The 27,973-nt window shown below is 52.7% G+C and overlaps 2 protein-coding genes across 11 annotated transcripts in view; one reads left to right on the top strand and one right to left on the bottom strand.

Moving 5' to 3' along the window:
- Positions 1-1,209: 1,209 nt before the first annotated feature.
- TRIM72 (tripartite motif containing 72) lies at positions 1,210-26,307 on the bottom strand. Of its 4 annotated transcripts, XM_073346620.2 has the most exons (10): positions 25,178-26,307; positions 17,603-17,670; positions 13,713-13,906; positions 11,745-11,956; positions 8,323-8,716; positions 7,746-7,841; positions 6,991-7,221; positions 5,087-5,109; positions 3,444-3,562; positions 1,210-2,653 (listed from the first exon to the last, which is right to left on the bottom strand). In XM_073346620.2, exons 5-10 carry the CDS (start codon positions 8,695-8,697, stop codon positions 2,082-2,084), a joined length of 1,416 nt encoding a protein of 471 aa, XP_073202721.1. In that variant the 5' UTR covers positions 8,698-8,716; positions 11,745-11,956; positions 13,713-13,906; positions 17,603-17,670; positions 25,178-26,307; the 3' UTR covers positions 1,210-2,081. The 4 variants fall into 4 exon arrangements, with proteins under 4 accessions (XP_073202721.1, XP_073202720.1, XP_078709239.1 ...); XM_073346619.2 differs by lacking the exon at positions 25,178-26,307 and having other exon boundaries at positions 11,745-11,975; positions 17,603-18,140; XM_078853113.1 differs by lacking the exons at positions 13,713-13,906; positions 25,178-26,307 and having other exon boundaries at positions 17,603-18,140.
- LOC140912354 (uncharacterized) overlaps positions 22,621-27,973 on the top strand; it is a 70,335-nt gene continuing 64,982 nt past the window's right edge. For 4 of the 7 annotated variants that reach the window (XM_073346611.2, XM_078853112.1, XM_078853111.1 and 1 more), the window contains exon 1: positions 22,621-23,031. In XM_073346611.2, coding sequence (XP_073202712.1) covers positions 22,740-23,031 — 292 coding nt within the window. In that variant the 5' untranslated portion in view covers positions 22,621-22,739. The remainder of the gene's footprint in view (positions 23,032-27,973) is intronic. The other 3 variants (XR_012159273.2, XM_073346608.2, XM_073346610.2) reach the window with 2 other exon arrangements.

The following is a 27,973-nucleotide window of genomic DNA, read 5'->3' as shown; positions in this document are numbered from 1 at the left end:
CTAACCGCCAGTGTAGAAAGCACTAGGTAGCGACTACCTCTTGGGAATGTGTGTGTGTGGATTAACCCCTCCCATCTGTGTAGTGAGTGTCTACACTGAAGTGGTAACTGCTAGTTCCCTTTTTGCGGCTGCACTCTCTCTAGTGAGGCCTTGAGGAACTGTATTTTGGCTTCTCCTCCTTGGTACACCCAAGTCAATTGAACTAAGACTCTCACAGAAAATGTTTAAGCATCTGCTTTTGATGCTTTAAACAAGTCCCTTTCAAAGCCAACATGAGAAACAGCAAATGCCAGACTCCTCAAGGTGCAGCCTGTGAGACATAACTTTACTCCTTGGAGAATTACTTTAGGTGCAGAAAGTGTGTTAGAAATACTGGAGAACTGATAACTGTTGATTATAGATCTGGGTCATTCATGGTGAATTAATAAACTGGTTGGCTGGTTAAGAATAACCCAGTGTCCTCATTTGAGACATTCTGACCGAGGTCGAAGTAGATCTGAGAAGGACCCAACTTTAAAATCAGAAAGCCAGTACTCCCAGGATGCAGTAAAAAAAGGGTGAGCCAAACTAAATTCCAGCCCTAAACTGGCAATACTGTTTATCCAGTAGGAAAATCTAGTTTGTTAGATTTTCAGATGAAATCTAACTGGCACTTTGGCAAATTCAAAAAATTGACCCCCATGCCCCATTCACACTTACACATCTCCCTGCTATCCTGGCCCAGACCCATGGCCCATCTAGGCCAGTATCCCACCCCTCCCTGCTTGGCTGTGGGTGATGATCCCTAATAATAATTTTCCCTCCGACCCTTTGTTGTTCAGTCTATAAGCTCTTCAGGGCAGGGACCGACTCTCACTGTGACTCTGTGCAACATCTGACCCACTGGGGGCCCTAATTTCGGTTGGGGTCTGTGCAGCACCAGGAACAACGGGGTCCTGATCTTGGTCGGGGTCTGTACAGCGCCAGGCACAACTGATCTTAGGCTGATCTTAGTTGCAACCTCCAACTGCTACCATAACAACCAATAATAATGAGATTCCTGTAATGCACTCACATGGGTGTGTGCCAGAAGAATAAATTCACTAATGCTGGTACAGTGCCCAGTAAATAAGGTGTCCGGGCCCTTATAAAGATTTAGCTGATCCCTCACAGATTGTTTGGGGGCCATATGGCAGATAGAAGCCCAGACACACACGTGCACACAGGAGGCAGAGGGGACACAACCATGTTTTATTGGAGACCGTATCTGGGTGGATGCGAACATGCTCAGATCCCAGCACTGCCTGTACAGATCCCGGAGGCTTGGAACCATGTCGGGTCACTGCCCGTCCCAGGGAGCTTGGAGCTGGGCCACATGGGCTCCGAATGTCTGGAGGAGCAGTGATGGCATGGGGTATGGCTGCGGCACTTCCAGCTACGTGGGCATGGCCAGGGAGTCTGTGGTAATGGACACATGCTTGGGCATGATTGAGATGCTTTTGGTAATGGAAGCATGAACCTCTGGTGATGGGGGGCCATGATAATGGGACTTCTGTTGATGGTAGCATGACAAGACATTGTTACAGAGCTTCTGGAGATGTAGCACGTGGTTAGCTGTGGTTACAGAGCGTCTGACAACATAGTTATAGTGACGTTGGCCATGGTTGAGGCACCTCCTGCTCTGGTGATGTCAGGCATAGCGAGGCGTGGCAGGGCACGGCTTCTCTGGGGTGTGGCCGGCCGTGGTTTCAGCACCGCCGACCAGGTGACATGGTTGGGAGTGCCTGTGGCTCACCTGGCGACATGGGCATGGTTGGGTGTGGCCGTGATGCTGTGGGGTGAGGTTATGGCACAGCTGGTGAAGTAGGGCCGGCTGGGCATGGTCATGGCTCTTCTGGTGATGTGGGGTGGGGTTGGGTGTGGTTGGGGCACCTCCTGCTCTGGCATCTTGGGTCAAGGTTGGGTATGGCTGTGGCACATCTGGAAGCATGGAGCATAGCTGGGCGTGGCTACAGCACCTTTGGCAACATGGTTACGGCACTCCCGGCTCCGTGGGGAGAGGCTGGGCGTGGCTACAGCACCTCCGGCTCTGCAGGGCGCTGTTAGGAGGCCTCCGGCTCCGGCGCGTAGATGACCAGTGGCTGGCTGTTCTTGCCCTTGTCGTGCCAGCAGACGTCGAAGAAGGGGTAGACGGTGGTGGTGAAGCGCGTGTGGAAGGCGAAGAGCTGCGCCAGGTTGTCCTCGTCGCTGGCGTCGTAGAACCCCAGCATCCCGTCCTCGAAGCTGAGATACAGCCCAATCCGGCTGGGCTTGGTCTCCACCCGCAGCAGCCGCGGCTCCTTGTGCTCCACGTGGGCCTCGTAGTTCTTGCCTTCCTTGCAGCCCACCAGCCAGAAGCCGCTGGAGGGCAGGGCCTGGAGCCGACCCTTTCGCCCCGTGTCAGCCGAGATGATGCCCAGCGCCCAGCGCGGCTTGTCACCCACTGTCACCTCCCAGTAGTGCTCGCCACCAGAGAAGCTCTGGCGGCTCACCACACAGTTGGACTTGTCGAAGCGGCCTGGGTCATCAGAGCTCACTGGCTGCTTGTGTTCCACGCACTCCACCCGCTTGCCGTCCTCCGACACCACCAGGTTGGGGTGGGCCGTGTCTGGGTCAAAGGTCAGGTTCTCCAGAGCTGTTGGGAGGGGAGAGGGAGAAAGGAATGGGGCACCACGTGGGATCCTGGAAAGTTGGCCCAAAATTCCACCCCTTGTCACCTCCCACCATCCCCATTTTTCCTAATTCTTCTTTCCCACACAGCACCCCAAGCATCCCCCTCAAGGGAGGCCAGAATCTCAGGTGGAGTCAGAGGGTGCCCGGCACACTGGGGCCTAGTGAATAGAGCACTGCACTGGGCCCTGGACTCCTGGGTTCTATTCCCGGCTCTGCCACAGGTCTGTTGAGCTGATCATGTCACTCAGGGTCTGTTTAGCACCTGGCACAACTGGTGATTGCTGTGCAGGGTAAATGAGAATCAAATATGTCCTTGGATATATACAGGGATCCCTCACCCGATGCTGAGATGCAGCTACCTCTGGGGTGGGGCACACGGGTTTGTTTAGCAGCCATACTGCAATCCTGCACTGAAAGTGAAGGTAGAATTTAGAGAACAGAATAGAGTCACCATAGCTGGGATTTTGCCAGGACATTGTGGTTAACTCGCTGACTCTTGGAAAAATGCCAGGGACATTTAAAAACCATGAATGGCCAGAGCATTGGTACGAAGTCTCATTTGAAATGCAGCACAGCTCCCCCATGCACCGTGCTGGGGCCCTGGGGCCAGCCCTGACAGCCAGGGGAGAGCGCTCCCTACTGAGCCACCAACCTGCTCTCTGCAGCACAGCGCCCCCTAGAGCTGCACTGAGGCAGTGGGGCCAGCAATGACAGAGCACCCCTTACTGATCCATCTCGTGCAGATGCCCTACCTGGCATCAGTGAGCGGAACATCTTCCTCCACACCTGGAACTTGAAATCATCTGTGATGATTGGTAGCTGGATGTCCATCCGGGCAACCGGCGGGGACTCTCCCAGAATCTTCTGCAGCCTGCGGGGAAGGAAGAGCCAGTCAGGGGGCCATGTGCTCAGGGACGGGAACCAGGAGGGATGAGCGGTCGGTGTATGGAGTTCAGAGTGGGAGGATAAGAAGCAATGGGGAGGTCAAGACTGTGTGACTCAGTTCTTGGATCCATTCATCTGGCAGGGAATGTTGTCTTCCCGAGACCTGGGTGTGTGAGGCTCGTGTGCAAGGGGAGGGGTGGGAGCAGACCTGGTTTGAGCACACAGTAAGAGAGGCACTCTGGATTTGTGCAATAGGAGAGGCAGGCTGGCCTCATGGTTAAGACACTGGCCTGGATCTCAGGACACTTGGGTTCAATTCCTAGTGCTGCCACAAACCCACTCATGCAAGTCACTGAATGGCTCTGGGCCTCAGTTTTCCCATCTGTAAATGGGGCTAATAATCCCTTCTTTGCCTAGCATGTGAGCTCACTGAGTGTCTGAGCAGCACCTGCCATAAGCAGGGCCCCCGATTTTGGTTGGCGGGGGGAGGGGGAAGTCTGTGCAGGACCTGACACAAAGGGGGCCTTGATCTTGGTTGGGGGGTTTGTGCAGCACCTGGCACAACGGCGCCCCCTGATGTTGGTTGGGGGGTCATGCAGCTCCTGGCACAGTGGGGGCCTCCATCTCAAGTGAGGTCTGCGCACTGCCCGGCATAATGGGGCCCTGATGTTGGTTGGATTGTGGAAGTGTTACCCTAATGTGAGGCACTGTACGGAGGGGGAACGTGGGGCGGGAAGGAGTGTGCCAGAAATACTGACACTGCAGTATGAGGCAAGGGATGAGCTAGTGTGCAAAGGGAAGGCGGGGAAAAGGGTGAGTGTGCAAGAAGGCCTGAGTATGGCCAGGAGTGCGTGTGCAAGGGGAGAGGGGTGTGTGAGAAGAGTGAGCCAGAGCACAGGCGTGTGAGAGGAAGCCGGTGAGCGAGCAAGGCCTGGGGCAGAGGCTCCCAAGGAGACAGCTGTGGGCAAGTGTGTCTAGAATGCGGTTTCCAGTTCCAGGCATCCTGTTCAAGCACAATGAAGCCAGAGTGGACCAGGTGCAGCGACGGGCAATGGGGGCCTGCAGGGCCGACGGGAGGAGAGGAGACCGGATGCGCTTGGCTGGGTCAGCCTGGCGAAATGCTGGCTGAGGGGGTCTGATCGCTCCCTACTGACGCGTTGCGGGAGGGAGCAGAGCTCTAAGCGATGCTGGTGCCAGAGGATATGGGGACACACTGGGCAGGAAGCAAGGGAAGCTGGACAGGAGAAGAAGGTTTCTGGCCATCGGAGGAGGGAGGGTCTGGATCGGCCTCCCAGCAGCAGCTCAGGAACTGAGCTGGTTTGAGGATGGAGCTTGATCTGTTTCTGGCTGAGCTGACAAGGGGGTTTCAGAGAGGCTGCGAGAGCAGCGACTGGACTTGGTGACCCAGTAGGGCCCTTCCGGTCCAATGTCTCCAGCCCTGTGGGGCGGACTGGGGGGCGGGGTAGGGGGAGGAGCTGAAGGAGAGCAGCAGAGGAGTGGGAGCGCTCACCTGCTGGCCACCAGGCAGTATTTCTGTGGAGAGGAAGACGAGGGTGAAGATTAGCACCTGGCCCACAGTATCTCCCCATTCCCAACCCACGCACCCACCCCACTTCTAACCCAGCCCCCGTGAACCACAGAGGCGACGGCATCACGTTAAAAAGACAGACAGAGTCGGGGGTGGGTCTGACAGACACAGAGAGCTGTGGGTCAGAGAACTGCATGTGTGGGCGGGGGTCACCCCCAGACCCAGAGGAGCATGCGTGTGTTGGGGAGGGGAACAGACACAGGGACCTGGTGCGTATGTAAGGGGGACAGAGGCACAGGGATGTTTGGGGTCACAAAAGACAGACACAGGGATGTTGAGGTTGGGGGGTGGCAGACAGACACAGAGACGTTTGGAGGGGAAACAGACAGACAGACAAAGGGATGTTGCGGGGAGGGCAGGGTCACAGACAGACACAAGGAGTGTGGTGCAGAGCCCTGGACTCTAAGGGCTTGTCTACACTTAAAAGGCTGCGCCACCGTCGTGCTTGAGTGACGATGCTATCTACCCAAAGGGGAGGGCGTCTCCCATCAGCGTAGGCAATCCGCCTCCCCGAGAGGTGTAGCTGTCTCGGTGGGAGAAGCTCTCCCGTCAGCAGAGCGCTGTCTACACCAGGACTTTATGTGGTATAACTGCGTGGCTCAGGGTGTGGATTTTCCACACCGCTGAAGGACACAGTTACATCGGTATAAATTGCTAGTGTGGACCAAGCCTGAATTTTCCCAGGTAACAACAGTCCAGCGCAAAGGGGGATAGAAAATAGTTTAGAAAACACAAAAGACAGATTGCATTCAAATCTGCTGACCACCCCCCCCCCCCCCCCGCCCTGCTGGCCCACCAAGGGCGTGGTTCAGGTCACACCTGGTAATCAAGGGGAGAAAGGAACTGGAAATCAATGAACCAAAATTGGTGGCTTGGAAATTAGGCCTAACTGGAGGCCAGAATAATGAAGGGAGGTGCTGTTTCACCCACCGCTCCCATCTGGTGGGGTGGTGGTGTTGTCAAAACGGGATGGGTGGCCTAGAAGGAAGAACCAAGTTTCCCCATCATGGTTGCCACCTACATCATCTGCTGCAACCCAGGGGTCCACTGTATCACCATCCTGTCCTGATCCTGAGGGAGGTTCTGGCCAGACAGAGGGACCCAGATGACATTGTCACCTCTGCTGGCTAAATTCTGAACACCAGCTGGGATGTGAAACTAAGGTGCCAGGTGTCACCTCCCTTGTGGGGCTTTTTCCTTCTTCCACCTTAGTCAGGTGGTAACAGACAGACAGACACAGGGAGCGGGGTCACAGACAAATTGAGGGAGGGGTGGGATCACAGAGACAGAGACACAGGAGGTGGGGGGTAACAGACAGACACAGGAAGGCAGGGGTGGGGTCCCAGAGACAGGGGTCCCAGACTGACACAGGGGGCAGGGTTACAGACACAGGAGGTGGGGTCCCAGGCAGACAGACAAGCCTGGGGTGGGGGTCAATAGGAGGGTGGTGAAGCACTGGAATGGGTTACCTAGGGAGGTGGTGGAATCTTCTTCCTTTGAAGTTTTTAAGGTCAGGCTTGACAAAGCCCTGGCTGGGATGATTGAGTTGGGGATTGGTCCTGCTTTGAGCAAGGGGTTGGACTAGATGACCTCCTGAGGTCCCTTCCAACCCTGATATTCTATGATTCTATGAGTCACAGACAGAGGAAGACAGGGGTGGGGTCACAGAGACAGCCAAAGACAGGGGTTAGGGGGTCACAGACTGACAGACACTGCAGATGGAGTCCCAGACAGAGGCAGGGGTTGGGGTCCCAGACAGACAGACGAATAAAGGGGCAGAGTCCCAGACAGACAGAAGCGGGGCGGAGAGGGGGGTCTCTCCTCACCCTCAGGAACTCGGTCTGGCTCTCCTCCTGCACCTCGCCCAGCACGGCCTCCATCTGCTTGAGCTGGTCTAGGTAGTGGCCCATGGTCTTGTGCTCATCCTGCAGCACAGCCGTGGCCTGCTTCTGCACCCGCTCTGCCTCCCGGCCCAGGGAGGCCTCCAGCACCTCTAGGTAGGTGCGTATCACCCCCAGCTGCTCCGACACCTGCTGCTTGAACCGCACCACCGTGTCCTGCAGCCGGGGAGGGATGGATGGTCACTGCCTTGTCACGCCCCCACTATTGCCCCAATTCCCCCTGGGGTCAGAGCCCCCCTGTAACTACCCCCAATAGCACCTCCCCTCCAGGATCTGCTCCCATCCCTGGGGTGGGAGTCCACCAGCAACCTCCTCCCCACATATGTCTTCATGAACATGGAGGATGCACAGATTGCTTTGTTTCTGTAGGGTCTCCTGACATTGCTAGATCTACACATGGTTTGTTGCTGTGAATTTCTCATGGACACTTGGGTTGCACACACTGCTTTGTTATTGTAGGGTCTCTAGTGAGGACTTAACTTTTGGGAGCAGCTTGTCTGAAAGGAGAAGAGAGTGTAACTCCCGGGTGCTGGCAGGTAGGCCAGTGGGATCCCTTTGAACTAACAATGCATTCACCCACTGTTTCAGACACATCACAGATCCCCTTCCACAGCACTCATCCGAATCTCCTGAACGTGTGTACACACACACACACCCCCAAAGGGCCCCTGCTGTCTCACCTCCACCTCTGCTATCTGTCTGTTCAGCAGAGTGATTGTTTTCTCCTTACGCACTTGCGCCTCCTGCAGCTGAATTTGCTGCTGGGGAAGTTGTTTCTGAAAGAGCAAGAGAAAAAGATGAATCGAGTGGTCTGATCCAGGGTGGCAGGGAGGGGGCGGGACACCGGGCTGGATGGGCCCATGAATCTGATCCATGGGGGGAGCAAAGGGGCAGGATACCGGGCTAGATGGGCCCATGGGTCTGATCCAGGGTGGCAGGGAGGGGGCGGGATACTGGGCTGGATGAGCCCATGAATCTGATCCATGGGGGGAGCAAAGGGGCAGGATACCGGGTTAGATGGGCCCACGGGTCTGATCCAGGGTGGCAGGGAGGGGGCGGGATACTGGGCTGGATGGGCCCATGAATCTGATCCATGGGGGGACCAAGGGGGCAGGATACCGGGCTAGATGGGCCCATGGGTCTGATCCATGGGGGGACCAAGGGGGCAGGATACCGGGCTAGATGGCCCATGGGTCTGATCCATGGGGGGAACAAGGGGGCAGGATACCGGGTTAGATGGGCCCATGGGTCTGTTACCTTCATCCTCTGGTGGGCCTCGGCGGCCGTGATGATGTTGTGTCCCTTGTGCTTGCCCAGCGAGGCGCACACCCCGCAGATGACCTGCTGGTCCTGCTCGCAGTAGACGCTCAGGGGGTCCATGTGCTCCTCGCAGTGGTCGTGGGGCACCTGCCGAAAGCACTGCACCAGGTGCTCCATCTGCTGGTTGATGCGCAGCTGCTCCACCTTGGTGGGGGCCTGGCAGGTGGGGCAGGCCGCAGCCCGGGACAGGCACTCCAGGCAGAAGGTGTGGCCGCACTCAGCCGTCACGGGGGCCTTGAACAGCTTCAGGCAGCTGGGGCAGCTCAGGTCCTGGTGCATGCCCTGCATCAGGAGCTGCTTGGAGTTTGACATGGCTGGGCGGTGGGGTGGGCTGGCAGAGAGGGGACAGAAGGTAACTCATGTATCCCATTCCCCTCCCCTGAGCCAGCCAGTCCTGGAGGCAAAGGGGGGAGGGATAGCTCAACGGTTTGAGCATTGGCCTGCTAAACCCAGGGTTGTGAGTTCAATCCTTGAGGGGGCCATTTGGGATCTGGGGCAAAAATTGGGGATTGGCCCTGCTTTGAGCAGGGGGTTGGACTAGATGACCTCCTGAGGTCCCTTCCCACCCTGGTATTTCTATGATTCAAAGCCCCCTAGAGGCACCAAGTCCCATTCCCTGCCCTCCCCCCTGCTTGGGATAAAGTAGTCATTTCCCTTCCCCCTGGGCTGCCTCCTCCTGTGTCTGGCCTATGCAGCCTGACCTACTGGAGGAATGTTAACCCTGCGTGGTATCTGCTGGGCCCATGGCTGCAGGGTGACCAAATACCTATAAATAGCTGGCTTGGAACGGATATCGCAATGGGAGCCGAGCTCTGGGGCCGGCAGATTCTCCAGCTGTGGATCACTGCCTCTCCCTGGGAGCCGTGTCTGATTGTGTTGCACAGCCCTGATTTTTTTGTCTTGATGCCGTTTTGCTACAGTGTATTCCACGGCACCCAGGCATGGCAGTGAATTGCACGGGATTTACGGCTTTGCAGCTGTGTGCTGTGTGGCCGCGAGTGTGCATGGCATTCTGTTCCCTCTGCTGCAGTGTGCCGTGCGTGGCCGGGCATTGCCCTGTCGTCTCATTAAGCACAAACTATTTACCGCAGGGAATTCCACGTGCATTGATTGGCACTGCATTGCATGGTGTTTTGGTGCAGTGAGGTGCATTGTGTTGCAGTCATTGCCCTGTTGTGATGGAGTGCAGGTAGGACAAGAAGTAGTTGGCTTAAGCTGCAGCACGTGTGTGGAGGGGGGTTACATATGGGCAGTTCTCTGGCCTGTGTTATCCAGGGGTTCAGACTCGATGGTCCCGTATGGAGTCTATGAATCTCATGCTTTGCTGTTGCTATGATGGGGAGCAGCCTGCAGGGCTGAGCCCTCCCCAGACCGTGCTGCGTGCCAATGTCAGGACCACATCTGAGGACCAGTACAGGCCATTTCCCGAGTGGGATGAGGGGGTTAGGCCAGCCTGGCTTTCCGCATGTCCTGCCCCACAGGCCCACATTGCGGCTGGGAACAAGGGGCTAGAGAGGCACTGGGAGGGGGTGAAGTAGAAGGGAGGGAATAGACTGATCCCCAATGGGTAGAGATGGGCGAGACCCATTCCGGAGGGGCCTGACACGCAGCAAAGGGGGCCTGGATGGCTTCTCCATGCATTGGACACGGCGGGGGCGGAGGGGAAGGGAGTGAGACAGACGCACAAACAGAAGAGAAGAGATACTAACACACACACAGAGAGAGAGAGACACTGAGGAACATTTTTAGCCTCTGCCCAGAGAGATTTGGGTTAAATAACCAGCCCCCTCCCCAGCCAGCTCCCTTCTCTGGCCTGCCCCCCTCTTTCCCTGCCACATGCTCTTCCCGCATACAAGCTGTCCCTCTGCTACCATCCGGGCTCAATGTCAGCACCATGGGGTTAAAACGACGGGCAGGAGAGAGAAGAAAAAAAGACGAGACAGGGAGACAGACTCAAGGCAGACGGACAGATGGATGCAGACAGAGGTCTCACTCTGAGTATTTCTGATCCCTGCCCAGAGCTAAGTAACTCCAGCTTGCGCCAGCTAAACCCCGGTGCTCTCCTAGAGGGCAGCGGCTGAGCCCACGTCCCCGTCAGATCCTCTGGCCTTGCCCACGCAGCCTGCCCCGTTCTACACCGTTTAGAAAGACAATGCCTCCCTTCAAGTTTTCCCAACCACCCTCTAAGCCTGGACCCTGGCACCCTGGTCGCATTAGGCTGCATCCAGCCCAAGGGGCACTGAAATATACCCACAGCCACCGCTCCGGGTGGGAGAGAAAGAAAGCAGCATCTTACTGAGATCGGAGGAGACGGATTGGGGAGCAGGGTCTGGCTGGAGGGCGATGAGGTGCAGAGATCGGATGGGCACCGAGGAGCAGCTGACTGCTGGGATGGGCTCAGCTGCAACGCGACTGCCCCACAGCCCCTCCCCACCTCTATATATAGATCAATAACCGGCTGCTGTTCTGGGAAGCACAGGACACTGGCCAGTTTTTGTCTGCAGAGCAGGAGGGGGAGGGAAGGGTGACAGGTGACTGGCTCAGGCAGCTGTTGGCATGGCTCTCATTCCCCAGCACAGTCTCTCTGCTAAGGGCGAGCACCCTGCACTGCCCGTCCGGATGCCTGGGTCCCATTCTGCATCCCGGTCTTCCCCTGCACCCCAGGGCCTGGGTGTGCTAAACTGTCATCCAGGATGCCTGGATCCCATTCTCCATTCCATTCCCTTCCCCCTGGGAACCAGGGGCTATGGGGGAGCACCCTGCACTGCTGTTTCAGACACCTGGGGACCCTCATGCCTTCTGGCTCTGGGGGCATGGATCAACTGTGATTTGGGGTGGGGCGGATCTAGCAGTCCAGCTCAGTCCAGCCAGCTGCCACGATCGGATTTCCCAACCAAGATATTGCAGAGAGTCATGGCAGCTGCTGACCGTGCCTGGTGTGTGAGCTTTGGTGGACACCCTGAGATCAGCGCAGGAGTGGTGGGGGTGAATGGAGCTGTCTGTACTTGGGTGTAAGGTTGCTTACTTTCTAATTTCTGAAAGCCGGACACTACAGCAGGAGTGCTGGAACATCCCCCTGCCCCACCTGTTCCCCTGAGGCCCCGCGCCCTGCCTGCCCAGCCTCTCTCCCAGGCCCTGCCCCTTGCTCCACCTCTTCCCCCAAAGGACAGTGCAACTGAGGCCAGGGGGAAGCAGGAGCTTTGAATGCGTCTCCATGACTAAGTGAGGTCTTGGGGAGGAATTGATAGTGCAGCCTGGCGAGGACGGAAGGATCAGAACTGGAGTCCTGAGCTCCCTGTAATGACCCTGGATGCAGCCCCTCTGACAGCCTGCATCTATCTCCCCTAAAACTCTTTCACCTGGTTTTTGTGGCTGTCCTCCAGCGCCTGGTAGAGCCACCCTGCAGTCCCTGTTCCAGCTCAGGACGAGTTCACACAGCTTCCGCATCGTCTCTGGATTTGTACTCCCAGATTTAACGTTTGAGTATTGCTAGTCATCTAGAGTGCCGCCGTATAATTTATTCAGAACACTGCCTGCTGCAGTCACCCGCTGGCTCAGCTGTTCTTAGTGCCTGTGAACAAAATGCATATCTGAGGAGAAGAGAGAGAATGAACTGGGGTTTTTTAACATGTTTGCTAATATAAAATCTTCCCTAATGAGTTTCACCACAGCACCTTGCAGTCTGGATATTGAGAGATTGCTCATCCAGTGTCAAAATGCAGCCACCTCTGGGGTGAGGTATGGCAGCAGTACTGTACAACATGTGGACTAGAGAAGACATTAATAGCGATTTCACCATCTGATTTCTTTGCTTCTGAGAGGAGAAACTGGCCTGTGTGACAGAAGAACTGGATTTAAAAACTGGCGTCTCAGACAGAGCCCCCAGTTTTAAGAGAAAAGGAAGTGTCAAAGCTGCTGAACTGGGAGAATTCACTCCACACTGAGGTGTCCTAAAGATGTTAATGGAGCCTGTTCCCACCCTGTGATCTGCTCCTGAGAAAATCCATGATCAAGAGAGAGCAAGGAAGATCTTATAATGAGGCTCGGAAGGATTAGATTTTCATTCAATAAAAGTGGATTTCATTGCACACATACAAACTGACAAAAACCTGTTTCCATTGATGATAATAGAAATTTACAGGCAGGGAAAGTAAGAAAATGCTGCTTGAGAACGTATTAGGGTCCGAATCCAGTGATTCAGACTTCTGAATGGGCCTGGTCTCAAATGGACTAGCAAATGAACAGTAAAAAACAGGGATGTCAGACTATTTACTTTGTATCTTTTGATGTGTGATATTGACAATTTGTGTTTTAACACTCTGAAAAGCTTTCCCTTTTCAAATCTCAGCGTCTCTTGTCACTAAATAATTGTCCAACCCCTCCCCCGTAATTTCATGCAACTGAAGGACAAGGACAAGGAGTAATGGTCTCAAGTTGCAGTGGGGGAGGTTTAGGTTGGATATTAGGAAAAACTTTTTCACTAGGAGGGTGGTGAAACACTGGAATGCGTTGCCTAGGGAGGTGGTGGAATCTCCTTCCTTACAAGTTTTTAAGGTCAGGCTTGACAAAGCCCTGGCTGGGATGATTTAATTGCTTAATTGTCCTGCTTTTGAGCAGGGGGTTGGACTAGATGACCTCCTGAGGTCCCTTCCAACCCTGATATTCTATGATTCTATGAAAATTTAAGTCAGTAAAAACCTAAAAAAGTTTAAAAGAAAACCGATATCTGTTGAAATGATAAAAGAAATAAAAACTGGATTCTGCCAAGCCTATTCATAACACACTGGGTAATGTGTGTCTGTGCTCTCCTGCCCTCTGCTGGTAGGAATCAGAGCTGCTCAAATGTGTACCATAGACTCTGTACACTTTACAGCTAGTTGGGGGAGGGGGGGCTTTACTCCAGGGGTTCAGGGCCTGGGTTTTGGTAGCAGGAGGATGTGAGCTCTATCCCTGTGGGCATTGTACAGTTTCAAGCAGAAGGCTAGCAGGGATGTTGTGGTTGGCCACAGCTTTATGGCAATAATCTTGAGTTCCAAGCTCTTAGAGGATATTTCCAATCTTGCTCCTCTCCTCTCCCACCTAATTGCCAGACCCCTCACATGGTTCCTGCCTCATGACAGGTGCTGGCTCGGGGCTGCCTGCACAAACATCTCCCTTCGCCGGGCTGAGTCTGCTCTGACATCATCATCATCATCGTGACAAATCCCAAAGGGACGCAGCCTCCCCACGGATCGAGCGCCATCTGGATCAGCCATGCAGGATACCAGAACCACCCTTTTGCAAGGTTTCATTGGTCATTTTCACCTCAGTGGCACAGAAACCCTTACCTGGTCTGATGACAACCTCCCAGATCAGCTTCCCATCGTTTTTCTCCATCAGGCTGAGCTCCAGCTCCTCCTAGACATCCTTGGTGTGGGTTTCTTGGCCGGCCAAGGAGCTTCTGCATGTGTATTCAGACATGGTAGTTCCCACAGGGAAAACAGAGACCATATGAGGAAGGACCCCTCCTGAGCAAGCAGGGCTGGGTAAGGGGGTAAGGCATGTTAGTCAGAGCTAATAGGGGATGTTTGGGTCCCGCAAAGATTCTCCAGCCAGCCCCCATCTATGTGAATATATTGAAATGTTCGTCCTCCATCACTTCCTCCTCCTCCAGTACTAGAAGTATTATTTATTGTTTGCATTACCAACCACCTCCTGGGAAGGCACGGCCAGGGCAACACACAGACCCCTTTGCCCCTCCTCCCCCAGGTCCCCCTTCCCAGAGCGGCGCGGGGGCAGGGCAGGCAGGCAGGCAGGGAGCCTGCCCTGCCCCTGGTGCATGCCGGGACGGAGCCGCTCTAGGTAAATGCTGGGGGGGGGCCTACGGGGAGCTGACGGGCCACAGAAAATAACCCCGCAGGCCGCGTGTTTGAGACCTCTGGGTTAAAGCCTGCTTATTGCTTTGCCCCACCCAGAGGGTCAGAGTCCAGACTGTTGATTGCTGTTTGCCCAAGCCAGGCTGTCTGGACCAATGACTGCTTGCTGTTCTTTCCGATGATTGCAATCAGCTGTGAAGAGACAGCAAGGCCTCCCTCTGAGCCTGAGAGGGAAAGGACCATTACAAGCACCCATTAACCCTTAACCAGGGGGCAGGGCTACTCAGGGAGAACAGGGGTTTAAGAAACCAGCTCTTAAGCGACCAGAGGAGCTAGCAAATACAGAGCTTTGCAAGGGAGTTTAGAGAACCAAATGCATCTGATTAACATTCTCTAAACTTAGGCCAATAAACTCTCCCACCCCCCAAAAACCCACACAAAACAAAAGCAAAAAAAGCGGCAGGAGTAAAAAGCATGCAGGCAGAAGTCTAGCAGCGGAGTGGGGGCTATGCAGTTTATTGTACTGAATGCAGCATATGCCTTGTAGGCAGATGGCATGTGTGTTCAGGGAGCTGATGGCCTTCAGGCTCTTGAGACCAGAGTGGCTGAATTGGAGGAGCTAAGGGCAACAGAGAGGTGCGTAGATGAGACTTTGTGGGACACAATAGAACGGTCCCACCCCCAAGTCTGACAGCTTCTGTGCTGTTGAGGAGGATGAAAGTCTTGGGGAAAGAGAACATCAAACTGGAGCGGAGGGAAATGATCCCACAGTTGAGACCCTCCTTCACATGATGTCAGGGTATCCTCTTGCACTAAGAGGGGAGGGAATCCCAGTTATGAGGAAGAGACAGGTAATAGTAATGGGGGATTGGATTGTAAGCAGTGTCAGGATGAGCTCCACCCTGACATCTGGTGGTGAGGTGTGGCAAGTTGTGGAAAAGAACTTCAGGGGCCGATCTCATTTGCATAGGCACACCCACCACGCCTAGAATGAGACCATAGCTGCCCAAATGGTCACTTTGGCTGCTGTGGGATCCCCAGTGTCTCTGTTATTGGGGCAGGAAGAATAAATTGTTATTACCCTGATTATGGGAACTGTGCTTGGAACTGTACGTGGCCTTTTGTTACGATGGAGGGATTCACCATCATCTAAGTAGCACTCGCTAGGCAAGGGTCATGGGTTCCAAAACTGTGTGAATGGAGAGAGGCTGGGGACAAGTATTAATACTTGGTGGCATGGGCCCCTTGGTGAGGGCCTTACATGCTAATTGCACTTCCTCCTCTCTCCACTGTGGAATATCAGAGCTAATTTTGATTTCATTAGAAGTCTAGTTATAGGCTGCTGAGCTCACTTTGGGCTGACAGTGCACCAGCACTGGGGCTCCCCTATTATAAGCTGAATTCACCTAAGTGCTGAAATCACTGAGTGTTGTGTTAAGTAGTGGGGGAGCCTGAAGATATATTGTGGAGCAGTTTGCGGGATGGCTGGCGAAGCAGTTCGACACGGCGCAGTGTGTGGATGGCAGGAGCTGCTTGTGGGCCGTGGAGCTGAGCGAAGGAGTTCGTGGGGCGGCTGGCGGAGCGGAGCGCAGCTGAGCGAAGGAGTTCGTGGGGCGGCTGGCGGAGCGGAGCGCAGCTGAGCGAAGGAGTTCGTGGGGCGGCTGGTGGAGCGGAGTGCAGCTGCGCGAAGGAGTTTTGTGGGGCGGCTGGCGGAGCGGAGTGCAGCTGCGCGAAGGAGTTTTGTGGGGCGGCTGGCGGAGCGGAGCGCCGCTATGGAGCGGTCAGCTTCAGATCACGTAAGGTGCCTCTTACCCCCGTCCCATTTCCACCCAGGTTGGGAGGTAAAGCTCCGCCGATAAACTTTCAAACTCTGGGGCTGCCCTGACCAGGGACAGAGACTTTTGGGGCATTGGACTTTTGGGGTTGCTGGACTCAAGAACCAAAGGGAAAAGGGCATGCCCCAATTTGCCTGGGGTGGGGTTGTTTTTGCTCATGGGTTGTGTTATGAATCCTGTTGGTGGTGTTTCCCCAACATAATGCCACATTGTTTCTCTCTGTTATTAAAAGACTTTTGCTACACTCAGACTATGTGCTTGCGAGAGGGGAAGTATTGCCTCTTGGAGGCGCCCAGCGGGGGTGGTATATATTTGTCCCAGGTCACTGGGTGGGGGCTCGAGCCGGTTTGCATTGTGTTATTGGAATGGAACCCCTAGATATTGAACCCGGCCCTTGTTGCTGCCAACTCTGACGGGCAGAAGGGTTACAGGATCATTAGAAATATAGATTTCTGGGTTTGTGATGATTGGGACAACTGCATGGTGAATTACCGGTGGGTGTGAAGGTTGCAGCTCTCTTAAGACATCTAGACAGTCTTTTGTGCAGTGCTGGGGAAGAGCTGGTGGTCATGGTACATGTAGGTTCCAGTGGCTTAGGGAATGGTAGGAGAGAAATTCTGGAGGCCAAATTTAGGCTGCTAGTGTTAGGGGCAAATTCCTAAAGCTATGTTTGTAAGGCTATTAGTATTATGATTTATTATGTTTGCATGGAACCCATTTTGTTATCTAAAATGGAGGACTTGGTCATGTGATCAGGAGGGCAGTTGGAGTGTTTTCATAGAATCATAGAATATCAGGGTTGGAAGGGACCCCAGAAGGTCATCTAGTCCAACCCCCTGCTCGAAGCAGGATCAATTCCCAGTTAAATCATCCCAGCCAGGGCTTTGTCAAGCCTGACCTTAAAAACCTCTAAGGAAGGAGATTCTACCACCTCCCTAGGTAACGCATTCCAGTGTTTCACCACCCTCTTAGTGAAAAAGTTTTTCCTAATATCCAATCTAAACCTCCCCTACTGCAACTTGAGACCATTACTCCTCGTTCTGTCATCTGCTACCATTGAGAACAGTCTAGAGCCATCCTCTTTGGAACCCCCTTTCAGGTAGTTGAAAGCAGCTATCAAATCCCCCCTCGTTCTTCTCTTCTGCAGGCTAAACAATCCCAGCTCCCTCAGCCTCTCCTCATAACTCATGTGTTCTAGACCCCTAATCATTTTTGTTGCCCTTCGCTGGACTCTCTCCAATTTATCCACATCCTTCTTGAAGTCCAATGGTCAGTAGTGGCCCAAGCAGTAAACAAGTTCCAGTTTTCACTGGATTTTCCCATGGATTCTGTGGAACACCCTGCTGTCCTCTCGTCAGCCTGCCGCCCTGTCATCTGGAGCCAGTGAGAAGGACAAGTCATCGAGGGGTCTCCTCTGAGTCCCTCTCCTGAGGCTCTGTACGAGCCAAAGGATCGAGGTCCTGAGTGACCATCAGAAGGGTTTCAGAGTAGCAGCCATCAGAAGGGTGACATTGTATGTTTACTTACCTTGTGTGCTCCATGGGGGTCTAGTTTGGGTCTTGGCTTCAGGCCACAGATGTTCTGAGTTACTGTACCTATAGAGAGAATAAGTTTCTGTTATTGTTTTATGCATTTTTCCGGTTCCTATCTAGGTACCTCAGTTTCCCCCAAATAAACCCAATTTCTTTGGTTTCTATACACCTGATTCCACTTGCCTCATCCCAGCAGAGGGAGGGGAAGGGAGGTTACATCAGGAGGACTAGCTTGGCTGCCAACCAGGTGATCGATACTGGAGCTCGCAGTAAAGGACTGTGGACCTATATTTTAGTGGGGGGTTCCCTGCAGCCTTTCTCTATTTTATTCCTTGACCTAACACTAGGTAAGAGATTGAAGTCCAGGACCTCCAAGGTAGCGTTCTCGGAGATGCTCCCAGTCCCACGCGCAGGGCCGGTTAGACGGGCAGAGCCACGTGGTCTCAATGCCAGGATGAGACGATGGTGTAGGGAGGAGGGGTTTAGGTTTAACACCTTCCTTCTTCACTTTTTCCACACCAGTCATGATTTTACAGCCCCCAGGCCAGCCCCTGATTGGACAATCCAGCCTCCCGTTATGCAAATAAGCCCCCCCATCTTCTGAGGCTAACGAGGGCCCAGGTGACCCCGTGGGGCGAGGGACCTCAGAATGTCCCTGAGGTGACAGTTAAACTGACACAACGGACTCACCCCGGGGAGCTGAGCTGGGCGGGGTGGGGGGTTGAGAGGAGCCAGGAAGGGATTTTTTTGGGGGGGGGACCCCCAGGGGAGTGGCAGTTCTAAAGGGTCCAGGAGGAGGGTCAGCTGAGAAGGGCAATGGGGACGGTGGAGGGATTCAAGCACAAGATTGGTGGGGTGGGTTATTTGGTTGGGGGGCACAGGGGGACAGTTCAGGGGGGCTGAGGGGCAGGACTCCAGGGGAGTGAGGGGCTGGAGGGGGCAGTTTGGGAGGTCTGAGAGGCAGTTTGGGGGCAATTTAGAGGCAGCTCAGGGGGGCTGAGGGGCAAGATTCCAGAGGGGAGTGAGGGGCTGGAGGGGGCAATGGGGGGGGGATTGAGGGGCAGGAGGGGAGCAGAGTGTGTTTGAGAGGCTCATGTGGGGGAGTCAGGAGAGGCCAGGAGATGGGAGGGGGCAGAGTTTGAGGATCACTGAGGAGATTTGGGGGGGGGGGTCACAGTTCAGGGGGTTGGTGGGGGAGGGGCAGTTCTGGGTGTCTCTCCCCCCAGGTGGGGCTGTGGGACACAAAGAGGCATCACTAACCAGCAGGGACTTTCCCGGCTGCTGGGAGGCTTCCCAGCCCCAAATCCTGGGGGCGGGAATGGACACAGGGGTTGGACATTTTCCTCTCTCCCCTGAGATGGAGATGGGGCCTTTCCCTGGCCGGGCTGGGCTCCTTGGGGCTCCAGCGGGGCTCCAGCAGGGCCCAGCTCAAGCCTTTCCCAGGCCCCCGGCCCTGGGGGCTGCCACTGCCCCCTGCAGCCTGTCCCATCAGCCCAGCAGGGCCCCTCTGCCTCGGGTGTGTGAGGGGGGGACTCTCATAACGGGGCTGTTTACTCTGCAGCCTCAGCCCCTGCTGAGTCCCTGCCCCAGGGGAGCTGCTGCCCCACACCCCTCAGGCCGAGCTGCGGGGGGAGCCCTGAGCAGCCGGCGAGAGGGAGCCGGCTGAGACCGTAGGCGAGATGGAGCTCCCAGGTGAGATGCAGGCGGGGCATGAGTGCGGGAGGGAGGGAGGAATTAATGGATACCTAGGAAGAGACAATCAGCTTGCACAAAAATCGATAGAAGCGGTACTAGGAAAAGGCACTTGTATTCTGGGGAAAGAGTTTCCAGATAGGGAGTTACACAAGTATTGCCAAAGGGGGGTGAATTCACACCTTGCCTTATGCTGGTATAACTTCCCATAAATATATATATATATATAAGCCCTTAGAGAGGTGTGTCTGCCTGGCACAAAATATTGAAACATGGAGGCAGGTATCTTGGCATCTTTCTCAGTGCTGGTCCCCCTAGATCCAGAGAAGGCGCTGGCATTGGGAAGGGCCCCACAGCCCTTTACTTCCTGTGCTTTCACAGGCAGAGCATCAGGGAGGAACAGGCGTTTCCTGGTGGGGGCTGTAGGGGAGCCAGGTGCACATTGCATAGCTGACCTGGGTGGATGCTGGGGCCTTGGGGGTATCTGGTCTCTCAAGCCCTTCTTCTCAGCATGTATCACACACAGGGGGCGCTGTGTGCCGGGGCAGTGCGTGTGGCGGCACTGCGGCCCCTACAGTTGTCATTGTATTTAAAAGCCCCGTGTAGGTCACTATCCGGCACTCTGAGCTGCCCTGTGTATATGGCCAGGGCCTATTGACCTGGGCAAGGGAAGATCAAGCAGTCGGCACAGATTAGGCCCTTATGGGGTAAATGGCCAGTTTATTCCTCCCCCCGCAGGCTAAGAAGCTCTGGGCTGATGGGACAAAGGGGGAAATGAGGAACAAGCAGCCACCAAAGGGCCAGTTCCTTCCCTTGGGGAAATTGCAGCCATGGGGGGAGGGCGGAGAATGGGGAAGTGACATCAGTCCCGTTTCCACCCTGTGTCCCAGTCACACAGAATGCTCAAGGGATAGGTAATAAGACTGAAAATATCATCTTGCCTCTATATAAATCCATGGGACGCCCGTATCTTGAATACTGCGTGCAGATGTGGTCGCCCCATCTCAAAAAATGTATTGGAATTGGAAACGGTTCAGAAAAGGGAAACAAAAATTATTAGGGGTCTGGAATGGCTGCCATATGAGGATAGATTAATAAGACTGGGACTTTTTAGTTTGGAAAAAAGACGACTAAGGGGGGATATGATAGAGGTCTATAAAATCATGACTGCTGTGGAGACAGTAAATAAGGAAGTGTTATTTACTCCTTCTCATAACATAAGAACTGGGCAGCAGGTTTAAAACAAAAAAAGGAAGTATTTTTTCCACACAACGCACAGTCAACCTGTGGAACTCCTTGTGAAAGCCAAGACTATAACAGGGTTCAAAAAAGAACTAGATAAATTCATGGAGGATAGGTCCATCAATGGCTATTAGCCAGGATGGACAGGGATTGTGTCCCTAGCCTCTTTTTGCCAGAAGCTGGGAATGGATGACAGGGGATGGGTCACTTAATGATTACTTGTTCTGTTCATTCCCTCTGGGGCATCTGATATTAGCCACTGTTGGAAGATGGGATACTGGGCTAGATGGACCTTTGGTGTGACCCAGTATGGCTATTCCCAGAGCTGGAATGACTGGGGATTAATAGGGATAACAGCTTTTCTAGTGCCCCCTTCCCCAAAGCTGAGGGAGGGAGGGATTCCAGCTCTGTGAACAACAGATGGGCAGGGGTATTGGAAGTTGAAATCCCTGTTGGAACAGAGTTAAGGATGTAATGTGGTCTGTGCTGTATGGTGTCAGGGTTGGTGGTGAAGTGTGTCTCGTGGTACAGGAGTCTGTTAGATGCCATGGCTTTTCATGTCCTTGATTTGGAGGTTTTGTGTTAGGCCTGGTACATCATCAGCTAGCTTAACTGATACGCAACATAGTGCTTTTCTGTATGACTGTGTGTGTGTGTTGTGTCTGTAGATGGGTAACATAAAGAGCACCAATATGCAGTATAGTTCATAAATGTGCAGATTCAAGCAGGTGCACTGCAAAAAGATTCCTGTTTGCAGCTCAACATGCCCTAAAATATCTACCAAAACCTCCAGCTTCCTCCTGACAACTTTTGCAGTGCTGCTGTGTGTGTCAATACCAAACTGGAGGCAGTGGGAGCAGGATATGATTGAATTAAATATTACAATATGTAACCTGAGGGGTGTTGTTCCGACCGGGTTAGTTGTTTTCATATTTATTAACAGTAAAAACCTCTATTTTTGAAATTCCCCTGAGGCTGCTGCAGAATCCCCAGTCCCCTGTACCAGACAGCCTCAGAAACCATGGTGCCTTGCTAGAGAATTTAGGCTGAGCTCGCTGAGGAGAACACGTGGCCGTGATCGGAATCAACACATTGGGAAGAGAGCAGATTGACAAAAGAAGTAACTCTGCCACGTTTGCTCCTGGAGGAAAAGGGCAGTTTTAGGGGATTTTTTAGTGCATTAAATACAAAAACAAAGAATCCAGTCAGTACAGATTTTTCCACTGACCCCTGCCTTATTCAACATACTGGCTGCACAATGGGGTGCTCTGACATAGATCCCAAGGGTCAGATTTTGCCCTTCCAAGGGGCACAGCCCAGAAGTCACAGTCCTTGGGGTGATAGGGCAATGACGGCTTAAACAAATTTTGCACCCTCCCAATTCTGGGCTGCCCAGGGGCTGAAACAGCTTATGGCATAATTTAGGTCCATGGAGCTGCTCTAAGTTATGGCCTCCCCAGCCTTGATTCCAGCATGACCCCTACTCAGCTTTTATGAATTTACTATATTCTCCCCTGGCCAGCTAAGGGGTTTATGGTCCCCAGACACTCGTAGGGTGACCAGATGTCCTGATATTAACAGGACCGCCCTGATATTAGGGGCTTTGTCTTATGCACTCAACTATCTCCCCCACCTTGCCCCAAAAATCAGGTGTCCCAATTTTTCACACCTGCTATCTGGTCACCCTATACACTGGTGGCAGCATATAGGGGCCCACAGAAACCTTCTCCAGCACTTAAGTCCTTCCTTAATATACAGTCTAGGGCCCAGACTCTCAAAGGTATTTAGGCACCTAACTCTCATTGAAATCAGTAGGAACTAGGCACTTAAATGCCTTTGTGAATCTCCTACCTTACCAAGTGCCATTCGAGAAGATGCCATGTTAAACTGGCCCATGGATTTTAATATTTGGGTGTCTCAGATTAATGGGAATAACGACTCAGATCCCGACATTAAACACAGAGTTCGCAAACACATTCTCGGGCCACATAGAGCAATAACCAGGAAGTGCAGGAGGCAGGATAGGGCAGGGTGAAGGGAGTGTACTGTTACTGTGCACGGAAGCTGGATTCTCAAGCCCTTCCTGCTTCTCTGACGAGCAAGCGCTTCCTGCTCCCTGTCCTATGTGCAGCAGCAGTTTTCTGACTCTGTCTCTGCTGTTCTTGGCAGTTTGATGTGCCTTTGTCTGAGGTGGTAGCATGGCGAGGAAAGCCCTGGAAGAGCTGGAAAAGGCACAGCTGCAGAGTGTCAAGGGCAAATGGAGTGGAATCCAGCGGCAGGCGGGATATTACAAGCCCACCGACCAGAGCAGACGAGAGAAAGCAGATGCCAGCGCCCCCACTGACCTGAAGATCAGCTCCTACGGGAAGGACTATGGAGCAGAGGTGCTGAGAATCGAGGCACAGGGACCCACGTCGGAGATACTCATTCCCACACCGACAGCTGGTACGGAAGGAGCCAGAGAGAGAATAGCTCCCAGCAGGGTCAGAGGTACTGGAACAATTTGTATAGTGGGGGTACTGAGAGCCACTGAACCAAACTGTAAACCCTGGATAGAATGGAAGCCACAAGCCATGGGGTGTAGCAGCACCTCCAGCACCCTTAGTTCCAGCACCTATGAGCAGGGTCCCTGCAGCCTCCCTGCTTTCTGTTACACCCATCCACCTAGCTTGAGAAATAGATTCTTAGATATTAAGGTCAGAAGGGACCATTATGATCATCTAGTCTGACCTCCTGCACAATGCAGGCCACAGAATCTCACCCACCCACTCCTGCGATAAACCTCTCACCTATGTCTGATCTATTGAAGTCCTCAAATCGTGGTTTAAAGACTTCAAGGTGCAGAGAAGCCTCCAGCAAGTGACCCGTGCCCCATGCTACAGAGGAAGGCGAAAAATCTCCAGGGCCTCTTCCAATCTGCCCTGGAGGAAAATTCCTTCCTGACCCCAAATATGGCAATCAGCTGAACCCTGAGCATATGGGCAATATTCACCAGCCAGATACCCAGGAAAGAATTCTCTGTAGCAACTCAGATCCCACCCCATCTAACATCCCATCACAGGCCATTGGGCCTATTTACCGTAAATATTTAAAGATCAATTAATTGCCAAAATCATATTATCCCATCATACCATCTCCTCCATAAATTTATCAAGTTTAATCTTAAAGCCAGATAGATCTTTTGCCCCCACTGCTTCCCTTGGAAGGCTATTCCAAAACTTTACTCCTCTGATGGTTAGAAATCTTCATCTAATTTCAAGTCTAAACTTCCCGATGACCAGTTTATATCCATTTGTTCTTGTGTCCACACTGGTGCTGAGCTTAAATAATTCCTCTCCCTCTCCGGTATTTATCCCTCTGATATATTTATAGAAAGTATCATATCTCCCTCAACCTTCTTTTGGTTAGGCTGAACAAGCCAAGCTCCTTGAGTCTCCTTTCATAAGACAGGTTTTCCACTCCTCAGGTCATCCTAGTAACCCTTCTCTGTACCTGTTCCAGTTTGAATTAATCCTTCTTAAACATGGGAGACCAGAACTGCACACAGTATTCCAGGTGAGGTCTCACCAGTGCCTTGTATAATGGTACTAAAACCTAGAAGTCTATTTCCTTCCCTACTCAGATGAAGTCCATCCTGAGAGAACTGTCCTCTGTCCATGAATGCCCCCCAGTGGCCATACATCCCAAAGCCCTCCTTATAGCACCACTGCCTGAGCCATCTGTTGATAGTCATAATCTTGTCACACCTTTGTTGCCCTTCTCTAGGAACAGGCAGAACCCCACTAAAGATCACCTGAGCCTCGATTTCCTTAAGCGTCTTCCCCAGCCTAGCATAGTCTCCCTTGATATGTTCCAGCGAGAATCTAGCCGTATCATTTGTTCCCACATGAAGGATAATTAGGGGATTCTTTCCTGCTCCCTTTAGGATCCTTTTCAACCTCAGGTCTACATCCCGTATCTTAGCACCTGGCAGACAGCACACCCTTCTATTTTCTGGATCAGCTCTGGTTACAGGCCTGTCTATTCTTCTCAGTAAAGAGTCCCCGATCATGTAGACCTGCCTTTTCCTGGTGACCATGCTATTCTCCAGTCTATCCCCTGTTCCCTCTGGCTGCAAGTTCTTTCTATTCCTATTCTCTCTTGTAATGCTCTTCAACCCATCCTGTATCCTCCTGGGACTCATATTTAGTGTAGCTTCCATTGACTCTTCCCCTTTTCCTATAGGACTAGTTGCTCTTCTCTTCTTCCTCGCCCTGCCACCCTCAGTGATCACCTGCTGAGCCCCTTCTTCATTTTCCAACTCTGCAAACCTATTCTTGAGCTCTTTTTCTCCTTCACTAGCCCGTCTGTTCCTCTGCCTGGTTCTCTTAGTCACATGCTTCCACTGTCCACTTTTCCTCACCCAACAGTCTCCCCTCAGAATTCTTCAGTCCTGCTTCTATCTGCAAGTCTGAGCTTTTCCCTTCAGCTGCCTCATGTCTTTGCTCCATAATCCACTCGAACCCCCTTCTAAACTCAACCAGATTTTCCACCTGCATCTCCAATCCTCGGATCTTTTCCTCCATCAGCTCTATCAGACGGCATTTGATGCAGACAAAACTCTTACCAGGTAGCCCCTCGAGGATCATATACATACCGCAGCTTCCACATCCAGTCATCTTCATTGTGTCTTCCACTACATGGGTCACTCCCTCTGCTGCCTCTGTATCTGTCATAGCCTTCCCACCTAAATCCTGTTAATCTGGGAAACACAAACCACCGCAAAACACCACCACTCACAGCAAAAACAAACCCCACACAAGTACCACAATACGAACTCCCCTTTCAAACTCCCACTGAAACGCCCCTGTTTACAGCTCTGTTTGCTGGCTCCTGTGCCGGTGCAGCTGTCTGAATGAAAGGTTTCAGAGTAACAGCCGTATTAGTCTGTATTTGCAAAAAGAAAAGGAGTACGACCTTTCCCCTCTACTGGGAAGCGTTAGAAGTGCTTGGAGTTGGCAGCAGGGAGCCAGGAGATTACATCTGGGGGAAACCTGATTTCACACATTCTAGTAAATATCACAGAAGATGAGAGATTGGCCCAAATGAGATTCTGTGAGTGAATCTAAATCCTGACATCCCATCTCAGTTATTCCTCAGTCCTTACTTAGGCAAAGCTCACAGTGAGGTCACTAAGTAACAGCTGAATAAACCTCTCTGGCCTGGACCCCATGTGTTTAAAATACTTCCTCATCCACCCACCCCTGCTGAGGAGACAGCTTTCACATTAATTTTCTCTGCTTCCCTCGGATCCTCCCATGGAGCCCAGTTTACCTGCTGCTGATTTGCTCTTGTTTAAGAGCTTGTGACAGCTCCCCTCTGTAGAGCCAGGTTCCCTCTCCCTTCTATAGGGAACTACTGATTTATTTTAATAACATTTTGCAGAGCACGAACAGTGAAGCGACAATGCCAGAGCACAGTGCACTAGGGACTCCCTCCTTGCCACCAATCCACCCTCCCTCAGGTCTGGATTAATCACAGTAAAAACCAAAGGAGGAAAGAGAATGGATTCTGGATCCCAGAGCAAGGGGGAGGGTCCCCCTGGGCAGGTTACCTTGGAATTTGTTTACATGCAAACTTGCAGGAGTTTAACTAAACTGATTTATTTAAACCACTTGGCTGCCCCACTTCCCAGACAGCAGTTCTAAGGCTCTGTCTACACAGTCCATGGCAGTGCTTTAATGTGGGCTGTGTAGTTGGGATCTATCACTGGGAAAGAGCTCTCCCGGTGGTATAAAAATCCCCACCACCGTGAGGATAGCTCTCCCAGCGATCGAGCGCTGTCTATACTGCCACTTTGCAGCACTGAAGCTTTTATCGCTCAGGGGGATATTTTTTCACACCCCTGAGCGACAAACATTTCAGCGCTGAAAGTGGCTGTGAAGACGTACCCTAAGAAACCATAACCCGATGAGCCTGTGTTACGCTGGGTGTTTTGTGTTGATCGGTGCAGATGATGAATGAGGGGTGTGCGCTATGGTGAGGGAGGGGCTGTGTGTTTGGGGTTATTTTGCATGCTGGTTGTGTTGCTGTGTGAGAGGTGGTGTTGTTTTGTGTCTGGGGTTTGTGCTGGGGAATCTGTGCTGCGATTGCTCTGTGGAGTTTATGTTGATCTGAGCATGTGTTGAATGAGAAGGGGTGTGTGTATGGCGCTGGGCTTTGGGTGGGCTACAGTTCTCTTCATTGCCGTTCTCCAGTGCCTTAAAAAATCCCAACTCCCATAGAAAAGCAGCTTGAGACCCAGAATTAAGTCTTTAAGGATTTTCAGCAAGGATTGCACTGGGTTAACTTCCCCACCTTGAAATCCCCAAATATCCCAAAAGGAATGAATTTAAGTACCCCCTTTATAAAATCTTTATGATAAAGAAACATAAATAATAAAACAAATAATAACTTAGTTTTTATAACATAACATGGCTATTTGATAATCCACATACATTATCTTCACAGTTATACATAAACATAAATAAAGAAAACAAATTAAATCGAAACAGGCCAGTGCTCACAGAAACACAGCGAGGAGAAACTCCGAGTTCCCAAAACTTAGGTTGAGTTCACCTGAGCCTTAGGCTAAGTCTACACTGCAGAGTTCAAGGGCTCCCACAGCAGTGCTTTGATGTGTGAGAGTGGTCCCAGGCAAGCACTGGGAGAGAGCTCTCCCAGCGCTCCTGGTAATCCACCTCCACGAGGGGAATAGCTCAGACCACTGGGAGTGCGGCTCCCAGCACTCTGAGCCTGTCCACGCTGGCGCTTTACAGTGCTCAGGGGGGTGATCTTTCACACCTCTGAGCCTGCAAGCTAGAGCCCTATAAAATGTAAGTGCAGACAAGCCCTTAGATCACCAAATGTATACAATCTGCTGAGTCAAAAACATCTTCCCTCCATCTGCTTGTAGCAATCTTCTCCTGGAATCCATGCAGCCTCTTCCTCTTCTGAAATCACTGTTAGCCAGTCAGCAAACTGCAACTTATGTGTGCAGACCAGGCCTAGATACTTACAAAGCACAAGCCACTTGTAAGGTGGTTGAGGGTCTCTCCCCGTCCATCAGGGTGGGCTACAATCCCTCCGGGAGCAACTCAGTTCAGGGGGAAATTAGTAAGCGGTTAATGGCTCTGGCCTGTAGCCAAGCTGAGCAACACAGCAGTTCAGGGGAAATCAGCTCTCTGGTGGGAGCAACAGCCAAACCCGTCTGGAATCCTAGCTCAGGCGGGCGCCAGACAAATGCAGGCCTCCTGGCCTAAAGATGTGGAAGCGGCCAACCCTAGGGGTGGGGTGACCGGGGCAGGGGGACACATGCCCGCCCACTCCACTGTGTCCCAGCACAGGGATCTAACAGTGGCGGAGCTGTCCGCCACTGGGTCAGTGGGGAATTCTGGCCACAACATGCTGGCCA

The sequence above is a fragment of the Lepidochelys kempii genome, chromosome 6 (assembly GCF_965140285.1).
Source record: "Lepidochelys kempii isolate rLepKem1 chromosome 6, rLepKem1.hap1, whole genome shotgun sequence".
Taxonomy (NCBI): Eukaryota; Metazoa; Chordata; order Testudines; family Cheloniidae; genus Lepidochelys; species Lepidochelys kempii.
The sequence above is the reverse complement of the archived record's forward strand: the minus strand, read 5'-3'. Positions and strand labels throughout refer to the sequence as shown.

Bases quoted from the DNA above. Each gene is read 5' to 3' on its own strand.
- TRIM72 (XM_073346620.2), bottom strand. From the start codon at position 8,697: ATGTCAAACTCCAAGCAGCTCCTGATGCAGGGCATGCACCAGGACCTG. The intron at 7,222-7,745 runs GTGAGACAGCAG...CCCCGGCTGCAG, and splicing joins GACAGATAGCAGAGGTGGAG to GACACGGTGGTGCGGTTCAA. The intron at 2,654-3,443 runs GTAGGGCATCTG...CCCTCCCAACAG, and splicing joins GTTCCGCTCACTGATGCCAG to CTCTGGAGAACCTGACCTTT.